This window comes from Nannospalax galili, unplaced genomic scaffold, assembly GCF_000622305.1.
Source record: "Nannospalax galili isolate Female #2095 unplaced genomic scaffold, S.galili_v1.0 scaffold1659, whole genome shotgun sequence".
NCBI classification, from domain to species: Eukaryota; Metazoa; Chordata; class Mammalia; order Rodentia; family Spalacidae; genus Nannospalax; species Nannospalax galili.
In genome coordinates, this window is record NW_008342925.1 from 374156 (window position 1) to 392831 (window position 18676).

Below are 18676 nucleotides of genomic sequence, written 5' to 3' on the forward strand. Positions count from 1 at the left end.
CTGGTTACCACGGGGACAATGACTGACGTCACTCAAGGCTTCCGCTCCGGACCCTCCACTTTGCTTCACTACGCATGCTCCCCCCGGCTCCCCCCGGCTCCCCCCACCTCCCTCCGGGCTTTTCCGCCGCGACTTCTCCATCCCAACGCCACTGGTCGTCGGGGGAGGGAGGGGTAAAAGGATCCAAGCAGCGCCAGCCAATCAGACAGTACGACGACGCAAGGCAGCCAGTGAACTGGCCCCTCATCCTACGTCACAGACTCCGCCCCGCCCCTTCGGCCTCTGAGCTCAGGCCTCGCAGGAGCCAACGCAGTGCGCGCTGCGACACCTCCTAGCTTGGCCGGCCTCGCCGCCATTTCCTCGCCCGGGCCTAACGGTTCAGCCAATCCCGGCACACGTCGGGGAGGCCCGGCGCTCTACCAATCGCAGGCCGCCCGCCCCGACCCTCGCCCTGGCGCAGCCCAATCGCGGCCGCGGCCCCTCCGCCCCCAGCCCGCCCCCGCGGCGTCCTCTCTCCACCCTCTTTGTGCGTCTCGCGCCGCCGCCGCCCGCCGCGTGAGAGGACGGGCTGTCCGCGCTCCTCAGCTGCATCGTCGGGTCCCCTCCCCCCAGGAAGGTTCGCGAAGGAGAAGCCGTCGCCGCCGAGGAGGAACCGCTGCTGCCGGTCCCCTGGGGCGCCATGGCGACCGGAGCGAACGCCACGCCGCTGGGTAAGCTGGGTCCCACAGGTCTGTGCCCACTTCCCGGGCCTGACGGGGGCTGCGAATCGTGGCCTGCGCCTGGGGCGGGGCCGCCGCCGCCGTCTGCTGGGCCTCTGGGGGTCCCGGCCACGGCCTTCCGCTGGGCCGCCGCGGTCCTTGGGCTCCCGGTTCCCACTGGGTCCGGACCAGCCGCCGGGCGCGGCTCTCCGCGGAGGGGGAGAGTCGGGCCGCTGGAACACGAGAAGCGTCGCGCGGACGAACCCGGCCGGCGGAGGGGCGCGCTGCGGTGGCGACGGCGGCTGCACGCGGCAGGGACGCGCGTGCGCGTGCACGGGAGGCCCGTGCGGAGGCGCCCCGGGGTGCGCGCGGCCCCTGGTTGGGGCGGCCTCGATTGCGCACGCGCGTGGTGCGAGGAAGCAGGGCGGGAGAGAAGGAGCAGTGCGCAGACGCAGTGAGGCGTTCTGACTTTGTGGCGCAATTTTGATAGCCTAGAGAGGTCACCTGTTGTCCCCCTGTCCCCTGGACCGCTGGCGTGGGGGACTGGGATGGAAGGTGTCAAGCGAGGGAGAGGGTTCTGGGTGTGGAGGGCAAGAGGATGCAAATAGATGCACGCGCAGCGGCGTGGAGTCTCCCTTGTTGTGTGTTGGAACTGAAAAGGAGACAAGTCTCATGACTGGTTCCTCCTCTTCCAGTAAGGGAGATCGGAAGGCTCCTAATGATGGGGTCACATCTTTAAGGCTGTTAATCTCCCTTTGTTTTGTAGAAGGTTCTCAGGCAGACCAGCTTCTCGCTTGCTGTTAAAAAGAGACTTTCCTTCTGGGCCTGTAACCCATTAAGTAGAAAACTTTGCATGGTACATACAGAGAAATACAGAAAAAGAATTCCGTGTGTTCTGAACAACTGAAGGATCAGCTGTTTCTCTTAGTCATGTGTAGCAGTGGGTTTGACTGGGTTCTCCTACAGAAAGATGGCTGGGGAGGGGGTTGGAGCTGGCCTCCCACTGCTCTGTAGATTCAGGGATAATGTATGTGTCTCCTTGCCACTTTTTTTTTGGTCTTTTTGAGACAGAGTCTTGCTTGTAGCCTTAGCTGGTCTGGAACTCACTGTGTAGACCAGGGTGGCCTTGAACTTAGATCCACTTGCCTCTGCCTCTCGAGTGCTGGGATTAAAGGCCTGTGCCACCACACTCAGCTTTTCCTTGGCACTTTTCTTCTGGGCCTCTGGGTTTTAAAATTTCCCTGGTGGCTGGCTGGTCCTGTGGTTCAGTGGTAGAGCCCTTCGTTAGTTAGCATGTGCAACTCCCAACAGCACAAAAGAAAAACACAATTTACTGTGTTAAGTGTTCTAAGAGCTCCTCTAGGAAAAGCAAATGTAAATGAAATGCTAACTTCCCTAAAGGGAGACCAGGTTCCTTTACTGGGACTGCTCCCTCTTTGACCTCTGAGGTTTGTCTTCTATTTCCCATTTGAATTTTTGGTGAATTTCTGTTTCAGTCTGCTGAGGATCTGTGTAATATCTTAATTATTCTGAGCTGCTTGTTGGTGGTCACTCTGCTGGTTTATAACTGCACTGATGGACTCTGTCTGTCTCTAGACTTCCCCAGTAAAAAGCGGAAGAGGAGCCGCTGGAACCAAGACACCATGGAACAGAAGACAGTGATTCCAGGAATGCCTACTGTTATTCCCCCCGGACTTACTCGGGAACAGGAAAGAGCTTATATAGGTAAATACACGTTCTGCATCAAGTGCATCATCATCATCACACTGTTACTGTTTATTCTGAACGACAAGTATTTGGATGTTTGAAATTATAGTTTTCTTGAGAACAAGATCCAATCAGGTATACTTTGCTGACATTGGCATAATTGTCTGGTTTTACTTAGCCAGTCCTGGATTTGTTAGCTTCTTGTTTTGATCTGCTTGTAACAGCAGTGTTCTCCACAAATGCCAGGAAGGTAGTGGGACCCACTAGCAGTGATAGTCCCTAGTTGAGCAGCCACTTTTCAGCTGCTGTTCATGGCCCGTTGGTGGGGGCAGTGCCTCTGCCTCTCTGGACAGGCCCCAGTGGAGAGCACTACAGGTATTGTAAACCAGGTGCTTTTTTCACAGCATGGCCTTTCACCATAATGTCACATCGTTCACTTTCCCTACAATGTGGTTTTACTTTTTATAGGTACAAAACAGTTTAAACAAGTGGCTCTGAAAATATTACAGTTTACCCTTTTCTCTCTTTTTTTTTTTTTTTTTTTTTTTTTGTACCATTTTGTTGAATTTAATCCTTCCCTTCAGCATCTCTTCTTGTTTGGTCTTTGGAGAGCTGTCTTAAGATGAAGGCTCTTGTAGTTACCGCTAAAGAACTGCTGGGAAGGGTTTACTGCTTGGTATGAGATGAGGTGGTGGTAGTAAAAAGATCTTACCTGGTGGAGGATTTCAAAAATTAACTGTCCACAGTGGAATTGAAATTAATCTCAGAATTACTTTAAAAAAAAAAAAAAAAAAAGTCCTTGATGCAAGTTTGTATGTCTGTCCAGCTGTCTCAAAACAGTGCACTTGATAAACCTCTACTAACCAAATAAACATCCTCTTTGGGGCAGAAGACCTAGTGGGCCCACGAGGCTGTGGCCTTGACAAACAAAGCTTCAAGGCCAACATGGGCTGGAGGGTTTTGATTTCCTGGTTTTTAGATTGCTGAGAATTTTGAGGCGTTGGAATTGTCTACTTTTCTCAGTATGACTAATACTGCTTCTTCCTCACTGTTCTGTTTACTCTCACCCACCTGTAGGTATTGTTAGACCAGTGTTGGAATGCCTTGTGAAATGCCCCTAGTGGAGTCACATCCCAAGAACACAAAATCTGGGAAACAAACTTAATACATTACCACTCCCTTTCTCCCTGCGGAGACCTAGTTAATGCACTAAGCCTCAAAGACTATCCACTGCTTTCATCAAGGTAGTTAGACACAAAGTAGAGGCTGATGTAGGTCTTTGTTCCATGGGAGATAGCCTTGTCTAATTTTCCATTGCTAACTGTTGATTCAGACTAGGTCTCACAGTTCACTTAAAAGGACTGCCCTATGGAAGTGACCTTCACCTGAAGTTGTTGAACTTAATGCCTGACTACAGAGCCAGAACTTGGCTGGAGTAAAAGAGCTTAAAGGATTTTTCCATTTCTTCAGGGGTCACAATGAGGTGATGTAGTTGACACTGTGAGACATACTGAAAATTAGAATAATATCTGGAGTCATAAGCATTCGCTTTTTTAACCCAAACTAGTAAGACCTGCCCTAACTGCCCAGAAGCCTGGACCCCCTTAAGGTGTGGAACAGGTTGAGGTGTGGAAGCAGGGTGAGGAGAACCTCTTGAGTGTTCAGTGCTGTTACTGCTACAGTTACTCCACGCTAACTGGTAGATTTTCAGGAAAGCATCTTTCTCACAGTGTCAGACCAAGACCTCAAGGCCACCACATGCATTCTCCTTGACTCCTTTTCCATTTTCTGCACACCTAACACTCCACATCAATAGCGGGTCTAAATAAACTAGCACCTTACTTCTGCCTATGGGTTTACGAAGGAAGGTACATGGTTTGTTAACTAATATTTTTAAAAAGCTGCAGGTATTGGGAGACTCTTCTAGTACAGGTCTGGTTGTACAGAAAGTGTATGTAGAGATGATTGTAAGGTGTTGAATTGCTTATTAAATGTTTTGTTGAAGGAGTTTTAAACTTGGTTTTAATGAAAATGATCTTTGCTCAACTGATATTTTCTTTGTCCCTTGATAACTGAAGTTTTGGGCTACGTTTACTATTTAATGAAGAAATATAAACTCTCAAGCCTTGCCTTGAGTTTGGTGGGATCCAGGTGCTGGTGATATCATAAGTGGTGTTGGTTCAGGGTGCCAATTATAAGCAAGCGTGGTGGGGGAAGGAGAGGCGAATGCCTCCTGATAATGACTCTGATGTTAGCTGTAGTGAACAGCCTCAACTGCTAACCCCTCAACAAACTGTTTGCTTCCTTAAGTGATAACCATTTTGAAATGAAAATTAACTATAGATGTAAATGGATTCCTGCCAATAGGTGGTTGGGGGTTTTGCCTCAAAGTCTCCGAGTTCTTCATGCTTGTTATTGAGATTTGAGATGTTTTTTGGTAACATTGTCTTTTTTCCATCCTTTTTTTCTTTCCTAACCTGGTTTCTTCCAGTGCAACTGCAGATAGAAGACCTGACTCGTAAACTGCGCACAGGAGACCTGGGCATCCCCCCTAACCCTGAGGACAGGTTGGGAAACAGTTTTAACCAGCTGACAGTAACGCTTTTACCTTTTTCTCAATACATTTTACTGGTGGCAACATAATGTGTCAGTTCAATAAAATCCTAGTTAAGACGACTGGTACTGTGATCAGGATTAATTAGCAGTATGTGTGGTCAGTCAACAGTTAGAAAATTTTGAATGAAGCTTACTGGCAGAATAAAAAGTTAAAGGAAAATGAACAACTGGTTTCCAATTGGTAAGCGTATAGATTTTAACCTGATTTACCCACCCCTAGGGACAGTGAGAGGTGGCCATTAAACCTGCCTTTTCAGTGGCTGCTTTGGCTGAAAGCCCAGGGGACATTTTTCTCATGGGCATATGATTCAGGGATTGCAGGGATTGAGAATATTTTCACCATCACTGAATCTGAGCGGCCCCAAGCTGGCCAGCTCATTGTTGAAGTCTTAACCTGCTCATGGTTTTGAGAGTGTCTTAAAATCAGGTTTCTAACCAATTTCCTTCACTGCCAATTAATTTTCAGCCTTGGCTATTGCCTGTGGGTTTGGGGAGGGGCCAGGATATTATCTCACCTGTTGGGGAAGGCAAGCAACCAACCCCTAAATTGCTTTTTTCTTTTTTAAGGGAATGTGGGCCTCAAACAGCTGTGGTCATGCCATTTCAGTTTAGTTTCTCTCACCTCTGAAAAGTTAAAGTTTATGTGAGAGGGGACTTTTCAAATGGAACTTTATTGGCTGATCTTTGAACAGCTAACATCTGATCATTTAACAGGAAGATAATACGCTTCCACGGAAATGCCTCCTAGTGCATGCAGCATAGTTGAAAAGTGCTTTCAAACGTGTTTCTGGCTTTTGTTGCCCTGGTAATGTCTTTAGAGGTCACACAGGCAACTTTCTGTTGTCCTTTGCCAGGAAACAAATGAACTCATTGATTTCTCCATATTGATTTAATTTTGTTTAGCAAGTTTGATATTTTTTTACCTGTAGATTTTCGTTGGAAACTTGCACTGTTTTATATTTCTGTTTTTATTTTGTAAGTTTTTTGTTTTTTGTTTTTGTTTTTTTTCAAGATTTACATTGTAGGTTAAAGACCACAACTGTTTATGTGCCTTTTTGGCCTTTCCCCCCTTAATGGTATGTCTACAGGTTACCAGGCAATTCCTCCAAAGGTTGAGTTTTTAACAAACCTTCTTTGCTTCCTGGAAAACGGGATTAGAGTTTAGTTGATTTCTCTGATGCCTCTTCTAGGTGAAGAAGTCCGGCCAGTCTAACCTCTAGATGATTAGCTTTGCCTTTCACTTCCACAGTTTGGGAAGAGGTTAAACGGTTGTGAAGCCTTTAAAAGGCCCATTTGGTACTGGTACAACTTGGTGATCAGCCAGAAACACTGAATTCTAGGTAGCTATGGGGGTGGACATTAGAAATATCAAGCATGTTAGAAATAAAACCAGAGCAGAGTTTTTCCTCCCTGTATTCAGTTTTGAAAGAGGCCCTAATGCCTAATTGGTTTTGCTTTTAAGCCCACGTTGGAGGGAAATACATGATTTCTTACCTTAATAAGATTATTTCCTAAGAAGGTGTATCTCAAAATTAAGCCACTTTATATGCTATTTTGATGTTGCTTAACTTGAGTTAAAAATGTTTTAAAATCTGTTGTAGGCTTAAATGCGTAAGATGATAGTCTAATGAGCTGGGGTGCATTTGCTTGTGTTCAATGTGACTGGATTGTGCTAACAGTTTATACAGATGCTAGAAACGGAGGTGTCATTTAGCCGTCATTAGCCATGAACAAACCTGACCTTTTATTCCATCGTGTGTAACCTGGTATGACATGGTTCCCTTTAGGCTGAAGACAGTGGGAGCAGCCGAGTTCAGTCCTTGCTCTCCGACTAGGCAAAGTTCTCGCAACTAAACCAAGGGTGTAGGAGTCTGGACTACTTTTCAGGATGTTTTTAAAAATAACCTGATCCACATGGTCTCTTCTGTTCTCGCAGCTGCTACTAAATTTTCATACAGAGTATCAAGTTATGGTCCTTTTTGTAATCTTAACTCAGAATTCTAGGGGTGTAACTTCTCTTTTTTTATTACCGCAAGATATAGCTGTGGTAAACTGACCATTTTATATATATATATTTTTGTTTATTTATTATTTTTTTGCTTGTAGCATCAGCATTTTACTCCTTAAAAATGAGAGAGAAATAACTGCTTTCTGGACTTGTAAGCTCTGGCGGAGACTCATAGGCTTCCCCCTTGCTGTTGGCAGGTTCAGACCCTAGATAAGTATTTGAGGAAATCTGCATGTGCAGCCTCTAGCAGAAGCTGCTTTAAGCTCTTTAACAGCTTTCTCTACCCAGACTGCCCACCTTGAACAGCCAGAAACAGGTTGTCTCCTGTGCCTTGGACACAGCCAGCCAGGCCATTGCAGGAGAAGCAGAGACGAAGCCTTGCACCATTCTCCATTGTGGGGGCCAAGTAGCTGCAGTAGCTTGAGTCCCAGCTGCTTTGGGTGAACGAGCTTGTGTTCACTGTGGCAGGGGTACAGGTGCTCTTCCTGATAGGCATAGTCACCTAAACTTGGGTTCTGTGGTTCTTCAGGTCGGGTTATTGTCAGTTTTTTCAAATGAAAGTCATACTTGGCAAGAAGACTCCAGAGGATGACACTGTCCTTGCCACTTGGAGCCCAAAGATTGCCCCCTCTTATCACTCTTAGAAGCAAAAGTATTTTTTCCATTTCCTGTATACTCGTTCCCTAACGTTAAGCCAGCCTCCATCTCCCCATTCCACACAGTCTTGAATAGCACACGTTATGGTCGGTTCCTCCGAAGAGTGTTAGGGTCTGAGAGGCAGAGGGGCAGGGGAGACTTGTTATAGTCCATGTGGGTACCAGAGAAGTGGGGGGTCAGAGCAGTAATGGGGGTCTGTCTCCCACAGGTCCCCTTCCCCTGAGCCAATCTACAACAGTGAGGGGAAGCGGCTTAACACCCGGGAGTTCCGCACCCGCAAAAAGCTCGAAGAGGAACGACATAACCTCATCACCGAGATGGTTGCCCTCAACCCTGATTTTAAGCCACCTGCAGATTACAAGTAAGCAGGGGGTTGTCAGAAACAAGGATACATGCTGATCATATGTAGTGTCTGGGACAGTTGTGTTGAACTACTCATCTTTTGCCCTAGTCAGCCATAATTAACATGTGGCGTCAGTGATAGTTGTCTCCATCATCTCCCATGAATACAGGGGTGGTGATTGTCTTTTCTTCTTAGGCCTCCAGCAACACGTGTGAGCGATAAAGTAATGATCCCCCAAGATGAATATCCAGAAATCAACTTTGTGGGGCTGCTCATTGGGCCCAGGTGAGTAAACATGAGCCTCTGGCAGCCACGTTGTTACCTTTATGACTTCAGTTTTTGGTTGGTTTGTTTGGTAAGACATTTGTTTTCTCTGAGAAACCTACTGATGCTCCCCTTTTTTCTGAAGAGAGGTCAAATCCAGAGATTAGTGGTGGCTGACCCTATGTAGAGGACCCAGAGTCCTTGATTGGGAAATCTAATGCACTGCATTAGCAGTTTCCCACCAATGCCTACTCCACCCAGGCTCTTTTCCCAGCTATGGAATACAAACTTACATAGGCTATATAAACAATCCTTTCTGCCTTCCATAGAGGGAACACCCTGAAGAATATCGAGAAGGAATGCAATGCCAAGATCATGATTCGGGGGAAAGGGTCTGTGAAAGAAGGGAAGGTTGGGCGCAAAGATGGCCAGATGTTGCCAGGGGAAGATGAACCTCTTCATGCTCTAGTCACTGCAAATACAATGGAGAATGTCAAAAAGGCAGTGGAACAGGTGAGCCAGGGGCTGGAAGGAAGCCTCTTGCTGGAAACCTAGATGATGACCCAGGCACTGTCTCAACTAACTGCCCCTGGTGGTGTGGGTATGTCTTACTAGATCAGAAACATCCTGAAGCAGGGTATTGAGACCCCAGAGGACCAGAACGACCTTCGGAAGATGCAGCTGCGAGAGTTGGCTCGCTTGAATGGCACCCTGCGGGAAGATGATAACAGGTACTGATCTATTGAGGAGGGATCACATAGAAGCCAGAAGAACTTCTGCACGTGGAGAGATGGTCTACAAGTCTTTGAATTTGTTTTCTCCCCTTCAACAGGATCTTAAGACCCTGGCAGAGCTCAGAGACCCGCAGCATTACCAATACCACAGTGTGTACCAAGTGTGGAGGAGCTGGCCACATTGCCTCCGATTGCAAGTTCCAGAGGTGAGGGTTGGATGTTGTAGTGGCTCCCTGGCAACCCACTGGTGTTCAGGACACCAGGGATATGTTTTGTGGATGTAGCCAGAGGTGGTCCGAGTTAAGATTGGAAGTAGTATGGAGCCCTCCTGTTTTGTCTCTATAGAAATTTGCATTCTGCCTATATAAATGTTCTTACTGGGGTTCAATATTCATTGACCTCACTGCTTAGAATTTGGTCAAAACACCTAAGGACTTGACCAGTTTCATTTCCATAAAGTTCTATAATGAGGCTTTTGGGGAGCAGTTTCTCTAGTCTTGCATAATTTCCCTTCTGTCAGACTGGGAAGAGAGAGAGTATTTAATGAAAGGAGAGTGGGTGAATATGAGAGGCACATGCCCCTCACAGTAGTTGGTCACTGGAGCCCCTTGCCCAGGCAGGACCTGCTGTGGCTGGCCCTGGTTTTCCCAGTAAGAGGTTAGAAGTCATACTGCACTAACTCTTCAGACTGTGAGTTCCTCATAGTTAAAGCTCCCTCCTTCAGTTTTTCTCCTTTTCTGTTCACTCTACCTTAGGCCTGGCGACCCTCAGTCAGCTCAGGATAAAGCACGGATGGATAAAGAATATTTGTCCCTTATGGCTGAGCTAGGGGAAGCACCTGTCCCTGCATCTGTGGGCTCCACGTCTGGGCCTGCCACCACACCCCTGGCCAGTGCACCTCGGCCTGCTGCTCCTGCCAACAACCCACCACCACCGGTGAGCCTTGGGGTTGGTTCTCTTCTAGCTCCCGGTTCTCCTGCAGAGACTAGGAGCTAAGGCATGTGGAGTGGTAGATGGCAACATTGTTCTTCTGGAGTGTCTGCCCAGCACGGGGTGTCACATTGGGAGGATCCTTGTGTTCTGGTCCTCCGACAGCCAGAAGAACAATGTTGCCACCAGGGGGAGCAGGCATGGGCAGTAGCAGGAGTGCTCTCACATAGTCTCTCATGTCTACAACTCAGAGCCGCCCACCCTGGATGAATTCTGGTCCTTCAGAGAATCGGCCATACCATGGCATGCACGGAGGTGGTCCTGGTGGGCCTGGAGGTGGTCCCCACAGCTTCCCACACCCATTGCCCAGCCTGACAGGTGGGCATGGTGGACATCCCATGCAGCACAACCCAAACGGGCCCCCACCTCCTTGGATGCAGCCACCACCACCACCGATGAATCAGGGCCCCCACCCACCTGGGCACCATGGCCCTCCTCCAATGGGTAAGTAAGTGTCAGACCAGAAACCTTGGGGCTTTGGGACAAATAGGCTTTCACCAGGTGGCTGTGAGCTGTCAACGGTGCTGACTGGCTAGCCCAGTGTACTGGGTATTGCTGAGGCCTGGGTTCAAGGCATGCTTTCTGTGAGGGGGCGGCCTGCCTGTTGTAGCAGGGTTTTTAGAAGGATAATAACCCAAAAGGCTTTGTGAGAAACCTGTTGAGGGATGTCTTGCCTGGCCAGTTCAAATGTCCTGCTAAGTCCCTGCTCTTTCCTTCCATCAAGATCAGTACCTGGGAAGTACGCCTGTGGGCTCTGGGGTCTATCGCCTGCATCAAGGAAAAGGTAACAATACTCACTGGGGGTCTCCTCCTTGGCCGGGGAATGAGGTAGCGAGTGGGGTCTTTAGCCTCCAGCGTCTACTTCTCTGAAGACCTCATTCTCCTGTCTACTTGTAGGTATGATGCCGCCGCCACCTATGGGCATGATGCCGCCACCGCCGCCGCCTCCCAGTGGGCAGCCCCCGCCTCCTCCCTCTGGTCCTCTTCCTCCATGGCAGCAGCAGCAGCAGCAACCTCCGCCACCCCCTCCGCCCAGCAGCAGTATGGCTTCCAGTACCCCCTTGCCATGGCAGCAAAGTGAGTGGCATATTTTGGGCTTGTGGGGGTGGGTGGTATGTGGGTTGGGGCTGAGAGGAACAAGAACCTCACAGCTCACCTGAGCTGGAGACACTTTGGGGTGAGACTGGTCTCAGCAGGGGCAGGGGGTTGAAAACTGGGCTGCCTGGCCCAAGGGGATGTCTTGGGGAGGAGAGCTGATGTTTGGTGTGGTTGTGTTTGGGAGAGATTTGGGAGGTCTGGAGGGGGAGCCTGCTACAGTAGATAGATTGTCAGAAATCCAGCCTCCGCTGTGGAGTGAGCTGCTGGTTCACCTGTCATGTGCTCAGGCCTAGTGGGATGGTGCATGCATGTTCTGGAGGGGGCTGTGATTGGCCTGAGAGACTGCAGAGGTGGGGGTGGTTCAGTGGGGAGAGCAGCTGTGGCCTTGAGGTTGAATGTGCCGTTCGGTGGTGGCGGCGGCTGGGCGGAGGGACTTCTGAGCCGGTTCTTGTGTCTGGTACTTTCCCCTAAGCCCCTCCAGGGGCATTGGTGACAAAGGGCTTACTTTGTTAAGCCCAGAGACCATGAGGCTGACCCCAGGGTAGTCCTGCCCACCCCTCCACTCCCATCACCAGGATAGCCCCGCCCGCCTGCCCCCCACCACCGTACCGCATGCCAAGCAAGGAGCAGGCGCCCTCGTCCCCCCAACCCAAGGCAGCAGCCGCAGAGAGCCGCGGTGTGCCCCCCGCGCGTGTGACCTTGGGCTTCTTTACCACCCCAGATACGACGACCACCACCACGAGCGCTGGCACAGGGTCCATCCCGCCATGGCAACAGCAGCAGGCGGCTGCCGCAGCTTCTCCAGGAGCCCCTCAGATGCAAGGCAACCCCACTATGGTGCCCCTGCCCCCCGGGGTCCAGCCGCCTCTGCCGCCCGGGGCCCCTCCCCCTCCACCGCCTCCGCCACCTGGTTCCGCCGGCATGATGTATGCCCCGCCCCCTCCTCCTCCGCCTCCCATGGACCCTTCTAACTTTGTCACCATGATGGGCATGGGGGTGGCGGGCATGCCGCCCTTCGGGATGCCTCCAGCTCCCCCACCGCCTCCACCACAGAACTAGACTCGTTTTTTTTTTTAAGAAAATATATATTATATAGAGAGAGAATTGGTCTCGTTTAAACACGCCGAACCTCACCATATGGAGCCAGACATTGGGATGCACGCATGTGATTGTGTGTGCACGCATGTGTGTGTGTGCACGCACCGGGCTGGGCCAAGTGACTGCGGACTCGCTTGGGAATGGGCAGTTGGTAGTAGGGCGCCAGCTTGGGCTCTCCTGGCGCCCTGTAGCATCGAGTGTCTTCTTGTCTTCTTCTCTCCTCACCCAACTCCCTTTGCCTTTCCCCAAACCGGGCCGCCAGGATCCCTCCCCGCGGCGGCGATGGCCCGAGCCATGAGAGTGAGGACTTACCGCGCCCATTGGTGACCCTTCCAGGCAGACAGCCTCAGCAGCGCCCCTGGTGGACAGGATGGTTCGGCAAAGCAGCCTGAGTTATTTTTGTGGACGGAATCGGAACACGCTGGCTCCATATCGTGAAATTTTTATTAATTTTTATCTTTTTCCTTTGTTATCTCCTTATCTCTTCCTTTCTTCAGACTCTGTCCAAGGAGATGCTCTCCCCGGTCTCTGCTGCAGATAGAACCCTTCCCTTGTCTCCATTCCTCCTCCTTCCAAGGAGAAGGGAGCAAATGGTTTTAGGCACAGGCTTCAGCCATGAACGTCAGGCTGGGGAGGGGGCCCTTTGGTTCACAACCACTCCCAAAGATGGCATATGTTAAGTGTGGGGTTCATCTTTGCCACCTCTTTCAAGAGTCTTGAGATTTGTGACATTGCCAGGTTGGATTAATCAGCCCTGGGATCCACATCTTCTCTCCTGCCAGCAGTAGGCAGCAGAGCCCGAGCCACCATAGGCCTACCTGCCGGCCTAGAGGCCTTTCCACAGTCCTGCCCACCTAGGCTGCCTCGGGTGCCATTTGCTCCCTCCTTTCTGGAAAGCTTCCCTTTCTGTTTTATTTTAACCCCAGATGTCCGGCTGTTTGCAGTGTCTCAGGGCTTCGAGCCCCTTGTTCTTTGTTCTGCTTCTTTGCCCCTTCCCTCTTCATGGAGTGATTATGTTGACAATGATGTGTAATGCGCGTTCTCTTCACTGGTTTATCTACAGAAATTTCTCTGGGCTTTTTTTCGGTGTTTGATTCAACACTGCACTAAAGGGGGGGATATTCCATTGAATAAAAGAGCAGTGTGGTTTTCTGGGTCTCCTTTTCTTTTAACTCCCCTGTACCCATAGCAGCACCAAAGTTGCCCCAGCTCCCCTTTTCCTGGAGCCAAGCTGGGACATTAATTTCTTCTACCCGTCTCACTGTATGGGTGTGGCTCCAGGCCCTCCTGCTCCCCCTTTCCAGTTCATTAGCTGAGAGCCAGCCTCACCCCATATTTCTGGTCTCTGTCCTTTTGAAATCTTTTTCTTGAGACTTAGAGCCCCCACATTTTATGAGCTCCACTTGTGATTTGTGCCCACTTGCTGCCACCTGACTAAGGACCTGGGCCTGGGGAGGCATCAGCACAAAAGGTCAAGCCAACTAATCCTGCCTGTCAGGCACAGAACTGCTAAAATTAAAACTGCCAAGTGGCTTTTTTCCTTTCTCTGCTGGTGACTTAGAGCCTGCCAGCATTGCAGGCTTTGGGGAGGGCGGGGAGACATGGCGTCCTTGTGCTTTGTGAGCAGCTCCTTGGGAAGGATCTTTGTGCATTTTCATATCTTGGGCAGAGGATAGATAGTACCCATGTAGTACCAGAAAAATTTCACCTTACGCCTTTGTCAGACATCCAAGTCCTTGGATGCTGTTGCTAGGCAGAGCTACCCTGTTTGCCTCTTCTGGCCAGCAGCCTGCCTGCATTGTGCTATGGCCCATCCTCAGAAACCTTGTCTCCTAACCAAGCCCTGAACTAAAGGCTTTTCCCTTTGTCCTTACCTTGCAGCACGGGGCAGGCCTGGCTACCCTCTTCGACCTTGGCTTCACCTCATTGCTTCCCCCACAGTCTTGGTTTCCCTGGTGGGCTCACTGGGCGGTTAATTAGCTCTTTGAAGCTCTGGAAGCTGCAAAGTGGCGCTATGTGGGTTTTAGAAATAAAATCAATAAATGACTTAACCACAGCCCAGCTATCTCCTCTGTCTACCCCCCCCTGGGGCCAGCTCACTCCTGTGGCTCCCTTCCTCCCTTGCTCTGCTGACAGCCTTTGTTAAGACTTTGGAGAGAGTGACTGAGAAGGCATCAGCCTAGGGTCTTCCCCACTGTGGAGGCCCAGCTGCATCGAGCTCCTGCATGGTGGTATTGGGGATGTGGGGAGGTGGAAACATCCACTGGTTTATGCTACCTTAGGCAAAGTCTTCAGTTCTATTGTGACAAGACCTTTGTACTAGTTTCCATTGTAGGAGCAGTATGCCCACTTCCTCAAAGCCGGCAGTGGATATCCAGGTGGGAAAGGTCAGCTTGAGGTCTCTGTTTAGTCCTGAGCGTCAGCCAAGTGCTCTGCGGAAAACCCAGCATTGGTTCAGGCAGGGAGGCCAGGTTTCTGGTTAGAAACTTGGTCAGATGATGTAAACATTCTTAAGTTAGTTCAGGTTGGGAAGTGTGCTTTCAGGGTTCATGGAAGTAAACCTGCACCCCTGCCACTGGAGGGTGGGGGGGTGAGGAAGGGTGGAAGAGACAGAAACAGGTGTGTTTGAGCTTCTGGGTCCTCTGGGCTACAGTATCGGAATAAAGGAAGGGGCCCTGCCATGCTGACCCCAGGGGTCACCTAACCATGTAGCTTCCTAGACTTGCAAAGGTGTTCAGCTTTTGGTGTATCTTGTCTGCGAATGTGAGTGTAGTCAACAGCAGTCTTGGGATGTGCAGACCTTGGGCTGCAGGTTGGACTGAAAAGGGAAGTTTCCCAGACAGTTGGGCTAGTGCCTGGATTAGAAGAGGGTTAGTGCTGAGGTGGTAACAAAGCGAGAGACAGGTCTGAGGACTTGTGCTGGAGAAAGTTGGGTAAGATTGGGATCAAATGTTTAGCAACAGAACTCGGCGCTGTCTTGGAAGTAAGACACAGGTTCGTGGCTCAGTCATGTTGCTGTTGATGGGCGACAAGAAATCTGAGCTCTGCCCACTGTAACCCTTGAAGGCACAGTGCAGACCAGGACTACCCCAGATGCAGGTAGAGGGTGAGGTGCCCCAGAAGCAGAGGCTGGAGATGAAAGAGTAGTGTGGAGATAGAGTGTGGCTCAGTGTTAAAGTGCTTACCAGCACCAGGGCCTGAGTGTGATTTCTAGAACCCATGGAAAAATGCCAAGTTATGGGGAGGTAGGAGATAGGAAGATCCTTACAAAACAGTCTAGCTTAATTGGTAAGTTCCAGGCCGATAAGGACCTGTTCGAAAGGCGATAAGCTGCATTCCTGAGGTTGCCAGTTGTCCTCCAGCTTCCATGAACACCCACACACAACACTAAGATGCACACGCACTAAAAAGACTTCTTTGCCTAGAATCTCCAAGGGCCTGGATTCACAACCCCTACTGCCCAAACCTCAGAGTTGAATGATCTGTAAGACTAGGCTGAGCATGATGGTATGTACCCATAATTCTAGCACCTAGGTGGGAAAGAAGGATCAGGAGTTGAAGGCTATCCTTGCCTTGGCTAGCCTGAGTTTTGGGGTTTTTTTGTTTGTTTTTGGGTCTTTTTGAGATGGGCTCCCTGTAGCCCCAGCTGGCCTGGAACTTGCTATGGGGACCAGCTGGCCTCAAACTCAGAGATCCGCCTGCTCCCCGAGTGCTGGGATTAAAGGCTTGCATCACCATGCCTGGCTAGGGTTAGCCTGAGTTTTATAAGATCCTGTCTCAAGTTAAAAAGCCTGGAGAAATGGCTCAGCAGTCAGGAACACTGTTTGTTCTTGCAGAAGATGTGGGTTCAAACCCCAGCACCCACATGGTAACTAACAGCTATCCATAACTCCAGTCCCAGGGGATCTGACAGCCTCTTCTGACCTCACGGGCATTGCTCGATACAGGTGCACTTAACCTACATGCAGGCAATACACACACGCACACAAAATAAAAAGGTGAACCAGAGCTGCCATTGTACTTTTGAATTTTGTTGGGGGTGGCATGTCTATCTTGGCCTACCATTGTTTATTTGGGATGTACAGAAGCAAGATGTGGTAGCTCCTGCTGTGAGGCCAGTCTCAGTAAAGGGGTTGAGGGGGAGGGGGGGAGGCGGGGAGGCGACAGCAAGACGGCTTGGGTGGAAGTGCTTGCAGCCAAGCCTGACAACCTGAATTGATCCACGTGGTAGAAGGAGAGAACCGACTCCCAAAAGTTGTTCTCTAACCCTCTACACATGCACTGTGGCATGCACTTACCCCCCAAAAGTAGTAGTTATTGTTTTTTTTTTTAGACAGGGTCTCCCTGTAGCCCCAGCTGTCCTGGAACTCACTATGTGGACCAGACTGGCCTTGAACGCACACAGAGATCCGCCTGCCTCTGCCTTCTGAGTGCTGGCATTAAAGGCATGCGCCACCACGCCTGGCTAAAGATTTTTAAAGGACGTAGGGGGCTGGGGAGACTTGTTGCACAAGGATGAATTCAAATCCCAAGATCCCACATCAAACTGGCATGGTTGGTCTGTGCACCTGTAACCCCAGAACTGTTGGGACTGGGACAGGAAGAATACTGGGGTTTGCTGATCATCAGCCTAACTCCAGGTTTAGTGAGAGTCTCCAGGGATAGACAGGACACTTGACCTCTGGCTCAGCCCTAAGATGTACACACAGAAAAGGGACCCCCCCCTCCCCCAGAATGAGTAGTTGCCGCTGCTGTTGGTTCCTCACTGGAACTAGATGGTCAGACCTATGGCTGAACACATCACAGGCTGTAGCCACAGAAGCCAGAACTGGGCTGGGAGCCTCCCTAGGCAAACTCATGTCAGCAGGTGCTATGCAGCCTGCTTGGGGAGCACTGTTACTAGTCTTAGATGAGGTGCATCCTTCACCATCGACCATGTAGGCAAAGTATGCCCACTGGTGCTATAGGGGCAAGTCTGATTACGTAAAATTGAGACCTGGTCCACAGAAAGTTGTTCACATTGATACTATAAACCTGGTGAAGAGTGTATAGTTCCTAGTGGGGGAATTACTGCTGTTTGTGAAATTAATGGGATGTGCCCACTGAATTGGCCTCAGTAATGTTCATTCCCATGGGTTAATATTGAGGTCAACTTTGCTCAAAAGCTTTTTAAGATTTTAAATTTTGAGTGTTTTGCCTGCATGTATTTAAGTGTACCATGTGCATGCAGTGCCCATGGAGGCCAGAAGACATCAAATCCTCTAGAACTGGAGTTACTGATAACTGGGTGTTGGCCATCATGTGGATTTTGGGAACAACTTGGGTCCTCTGCAAGAACAGACAGTGCTCTTAGCCACTGAGCCATCTCTTGAGCCCCATTCTAAAGATTTTTATTTGTGTGAGTGAGTGTACGCCACCTGGGTTTCCTTTGGGGTCAGAAAGGGGTTGAGGTCCCTAGAGCTGGAATACAGGTGGTTGTGAGCCCTCCTAACAAGGGTTCTGGAAACTAGTCTTTGGGAAAAGCAGTGAGTGCTCTTAACTGCTGGGCCATCTCAGTCCCAGAAACTTCTTTTTGTAGAGTGCAGTGCAGAGAGTAAGTGAGCTGAGTGCTTACCCATAAAAGGGGTGTTTGTGTCACCCCTTGTAGGCTTAGGGACCATGGCAGGAGAGGCAGTCGAATCTAAGAGTGGGAGGGTGGAGTAGGATGTCTTCTGGATACGTCGTGGCTGCGTCAGCCTTGGTCTCCCAGCAGCTGTGATTACCCGCACGAGATTGTTCTCTGGGTAAAGGCGCTCACTACTAAGCCTGCTGAATACAGGCCCTGGAAACCACAGTGGATGGAGAGAACTGAATCCAAGAAGTTGGCCATGTGCTCTGACACATTACACGTATACACGATCATAATTTTAAAAAATTGTTTGGGGGCTGGAGAGATGGCTTAGCAGTTAAGAGCCCTGACTGCACTTGCAGAGGACCTGGGTTCGATTCCCAGCACCCACATGGCAGCTATGAACCATCCTTAACTCCAGTTCCAGGGGAATCCGAAGCCCTCTTCTGACTTCTGTGGCATTGCACACACAGGTGCACTCACATACATGCAATATAGTCATACACGTAAAAATAAAAAGCCGAGCGTGGTGGCGCACACCTGTAGTCCCAGCACTTAGGAGGCAGAGGCAGGCGGATCTCTGTGAGTTTGAGGCTAGCCTGGTCTACATAGTTCCAGGACAGCTGGGGCTACAGGAAGACCCTGTCTCAAAAAGACCAAGTAAATAGTTTTCTCTTTTGTTTTTTTATAGCCACCACACCCGGCTATAAAAAAAGTTTTTAATTGTTTTTTTGAGAAAGTCTCAGGCTGCCCTTGATCTCAGATTCACCTGCTTCTGCTCCTGAGTACTGTGCATGCACCACCATACCTAGCTCATTAAAAATTTAATTTCAATTTTGTGTTTTCCTCTGTGTG

The 18676-nt window shown here is 49.9% G+C and overlaps 1 protein-coding gene across 11 annotated transcripts; it reads left to right on the top strand.

Annotated features, from left to right (window-relative positions):
• The first annotated feature begins 248 nt into the window (after nucleotides 1-248).
• On the top strand, nucleotides 249-14264 carry Sf1 (splicing factor 1). Of its 11 annotated transcripts, XM_008838911.3 has the most exons (14): nucleotides 254-710; nucleotides 2295-2423; nucleotides 4897-4972; nucleotides 7895-8047; nucleotides 8225-8314; nucleotides 8623-8806; nucleotides 8909-9024; nucleotides 9126-9233; nucleotides 9783-9963; nucleotides 10188-10461; nucleotides 10742-10801; nucleotides 10915-11094; nucleotides 11837-12041; nucleotides 12476-14264. In XM_008838911.3, exons 1-14 carry the CDS (start codon nucleotides 680-682, stop codon nucleotides 12603-12605), a joined length of 1917 nt encoding a protein of 638 aa, XP_008837133.1. In that variant the 5' UTR covers nucleotides 254-679; the 3' UTR covers nucleotides 12606-14264. The 11 variants fall into 11 exon arrangements, with proteins under 11 accessions (XP_008837131.1, XP_008837133.1, XP_008837128.1 ...); XM_008838909.1 differs by lacking the exon at nucleotides 11837-12041 and having other exon boundaries at nucleotides 249-710; nucleotides 10188-10465; nucleotides 12476-13369; XM_008838906.2 differs by having other exon boundaries at nucleotides 11837-13365.
• Nucleotides 14265-18676: the final 4412 nt, after the last annotated feature.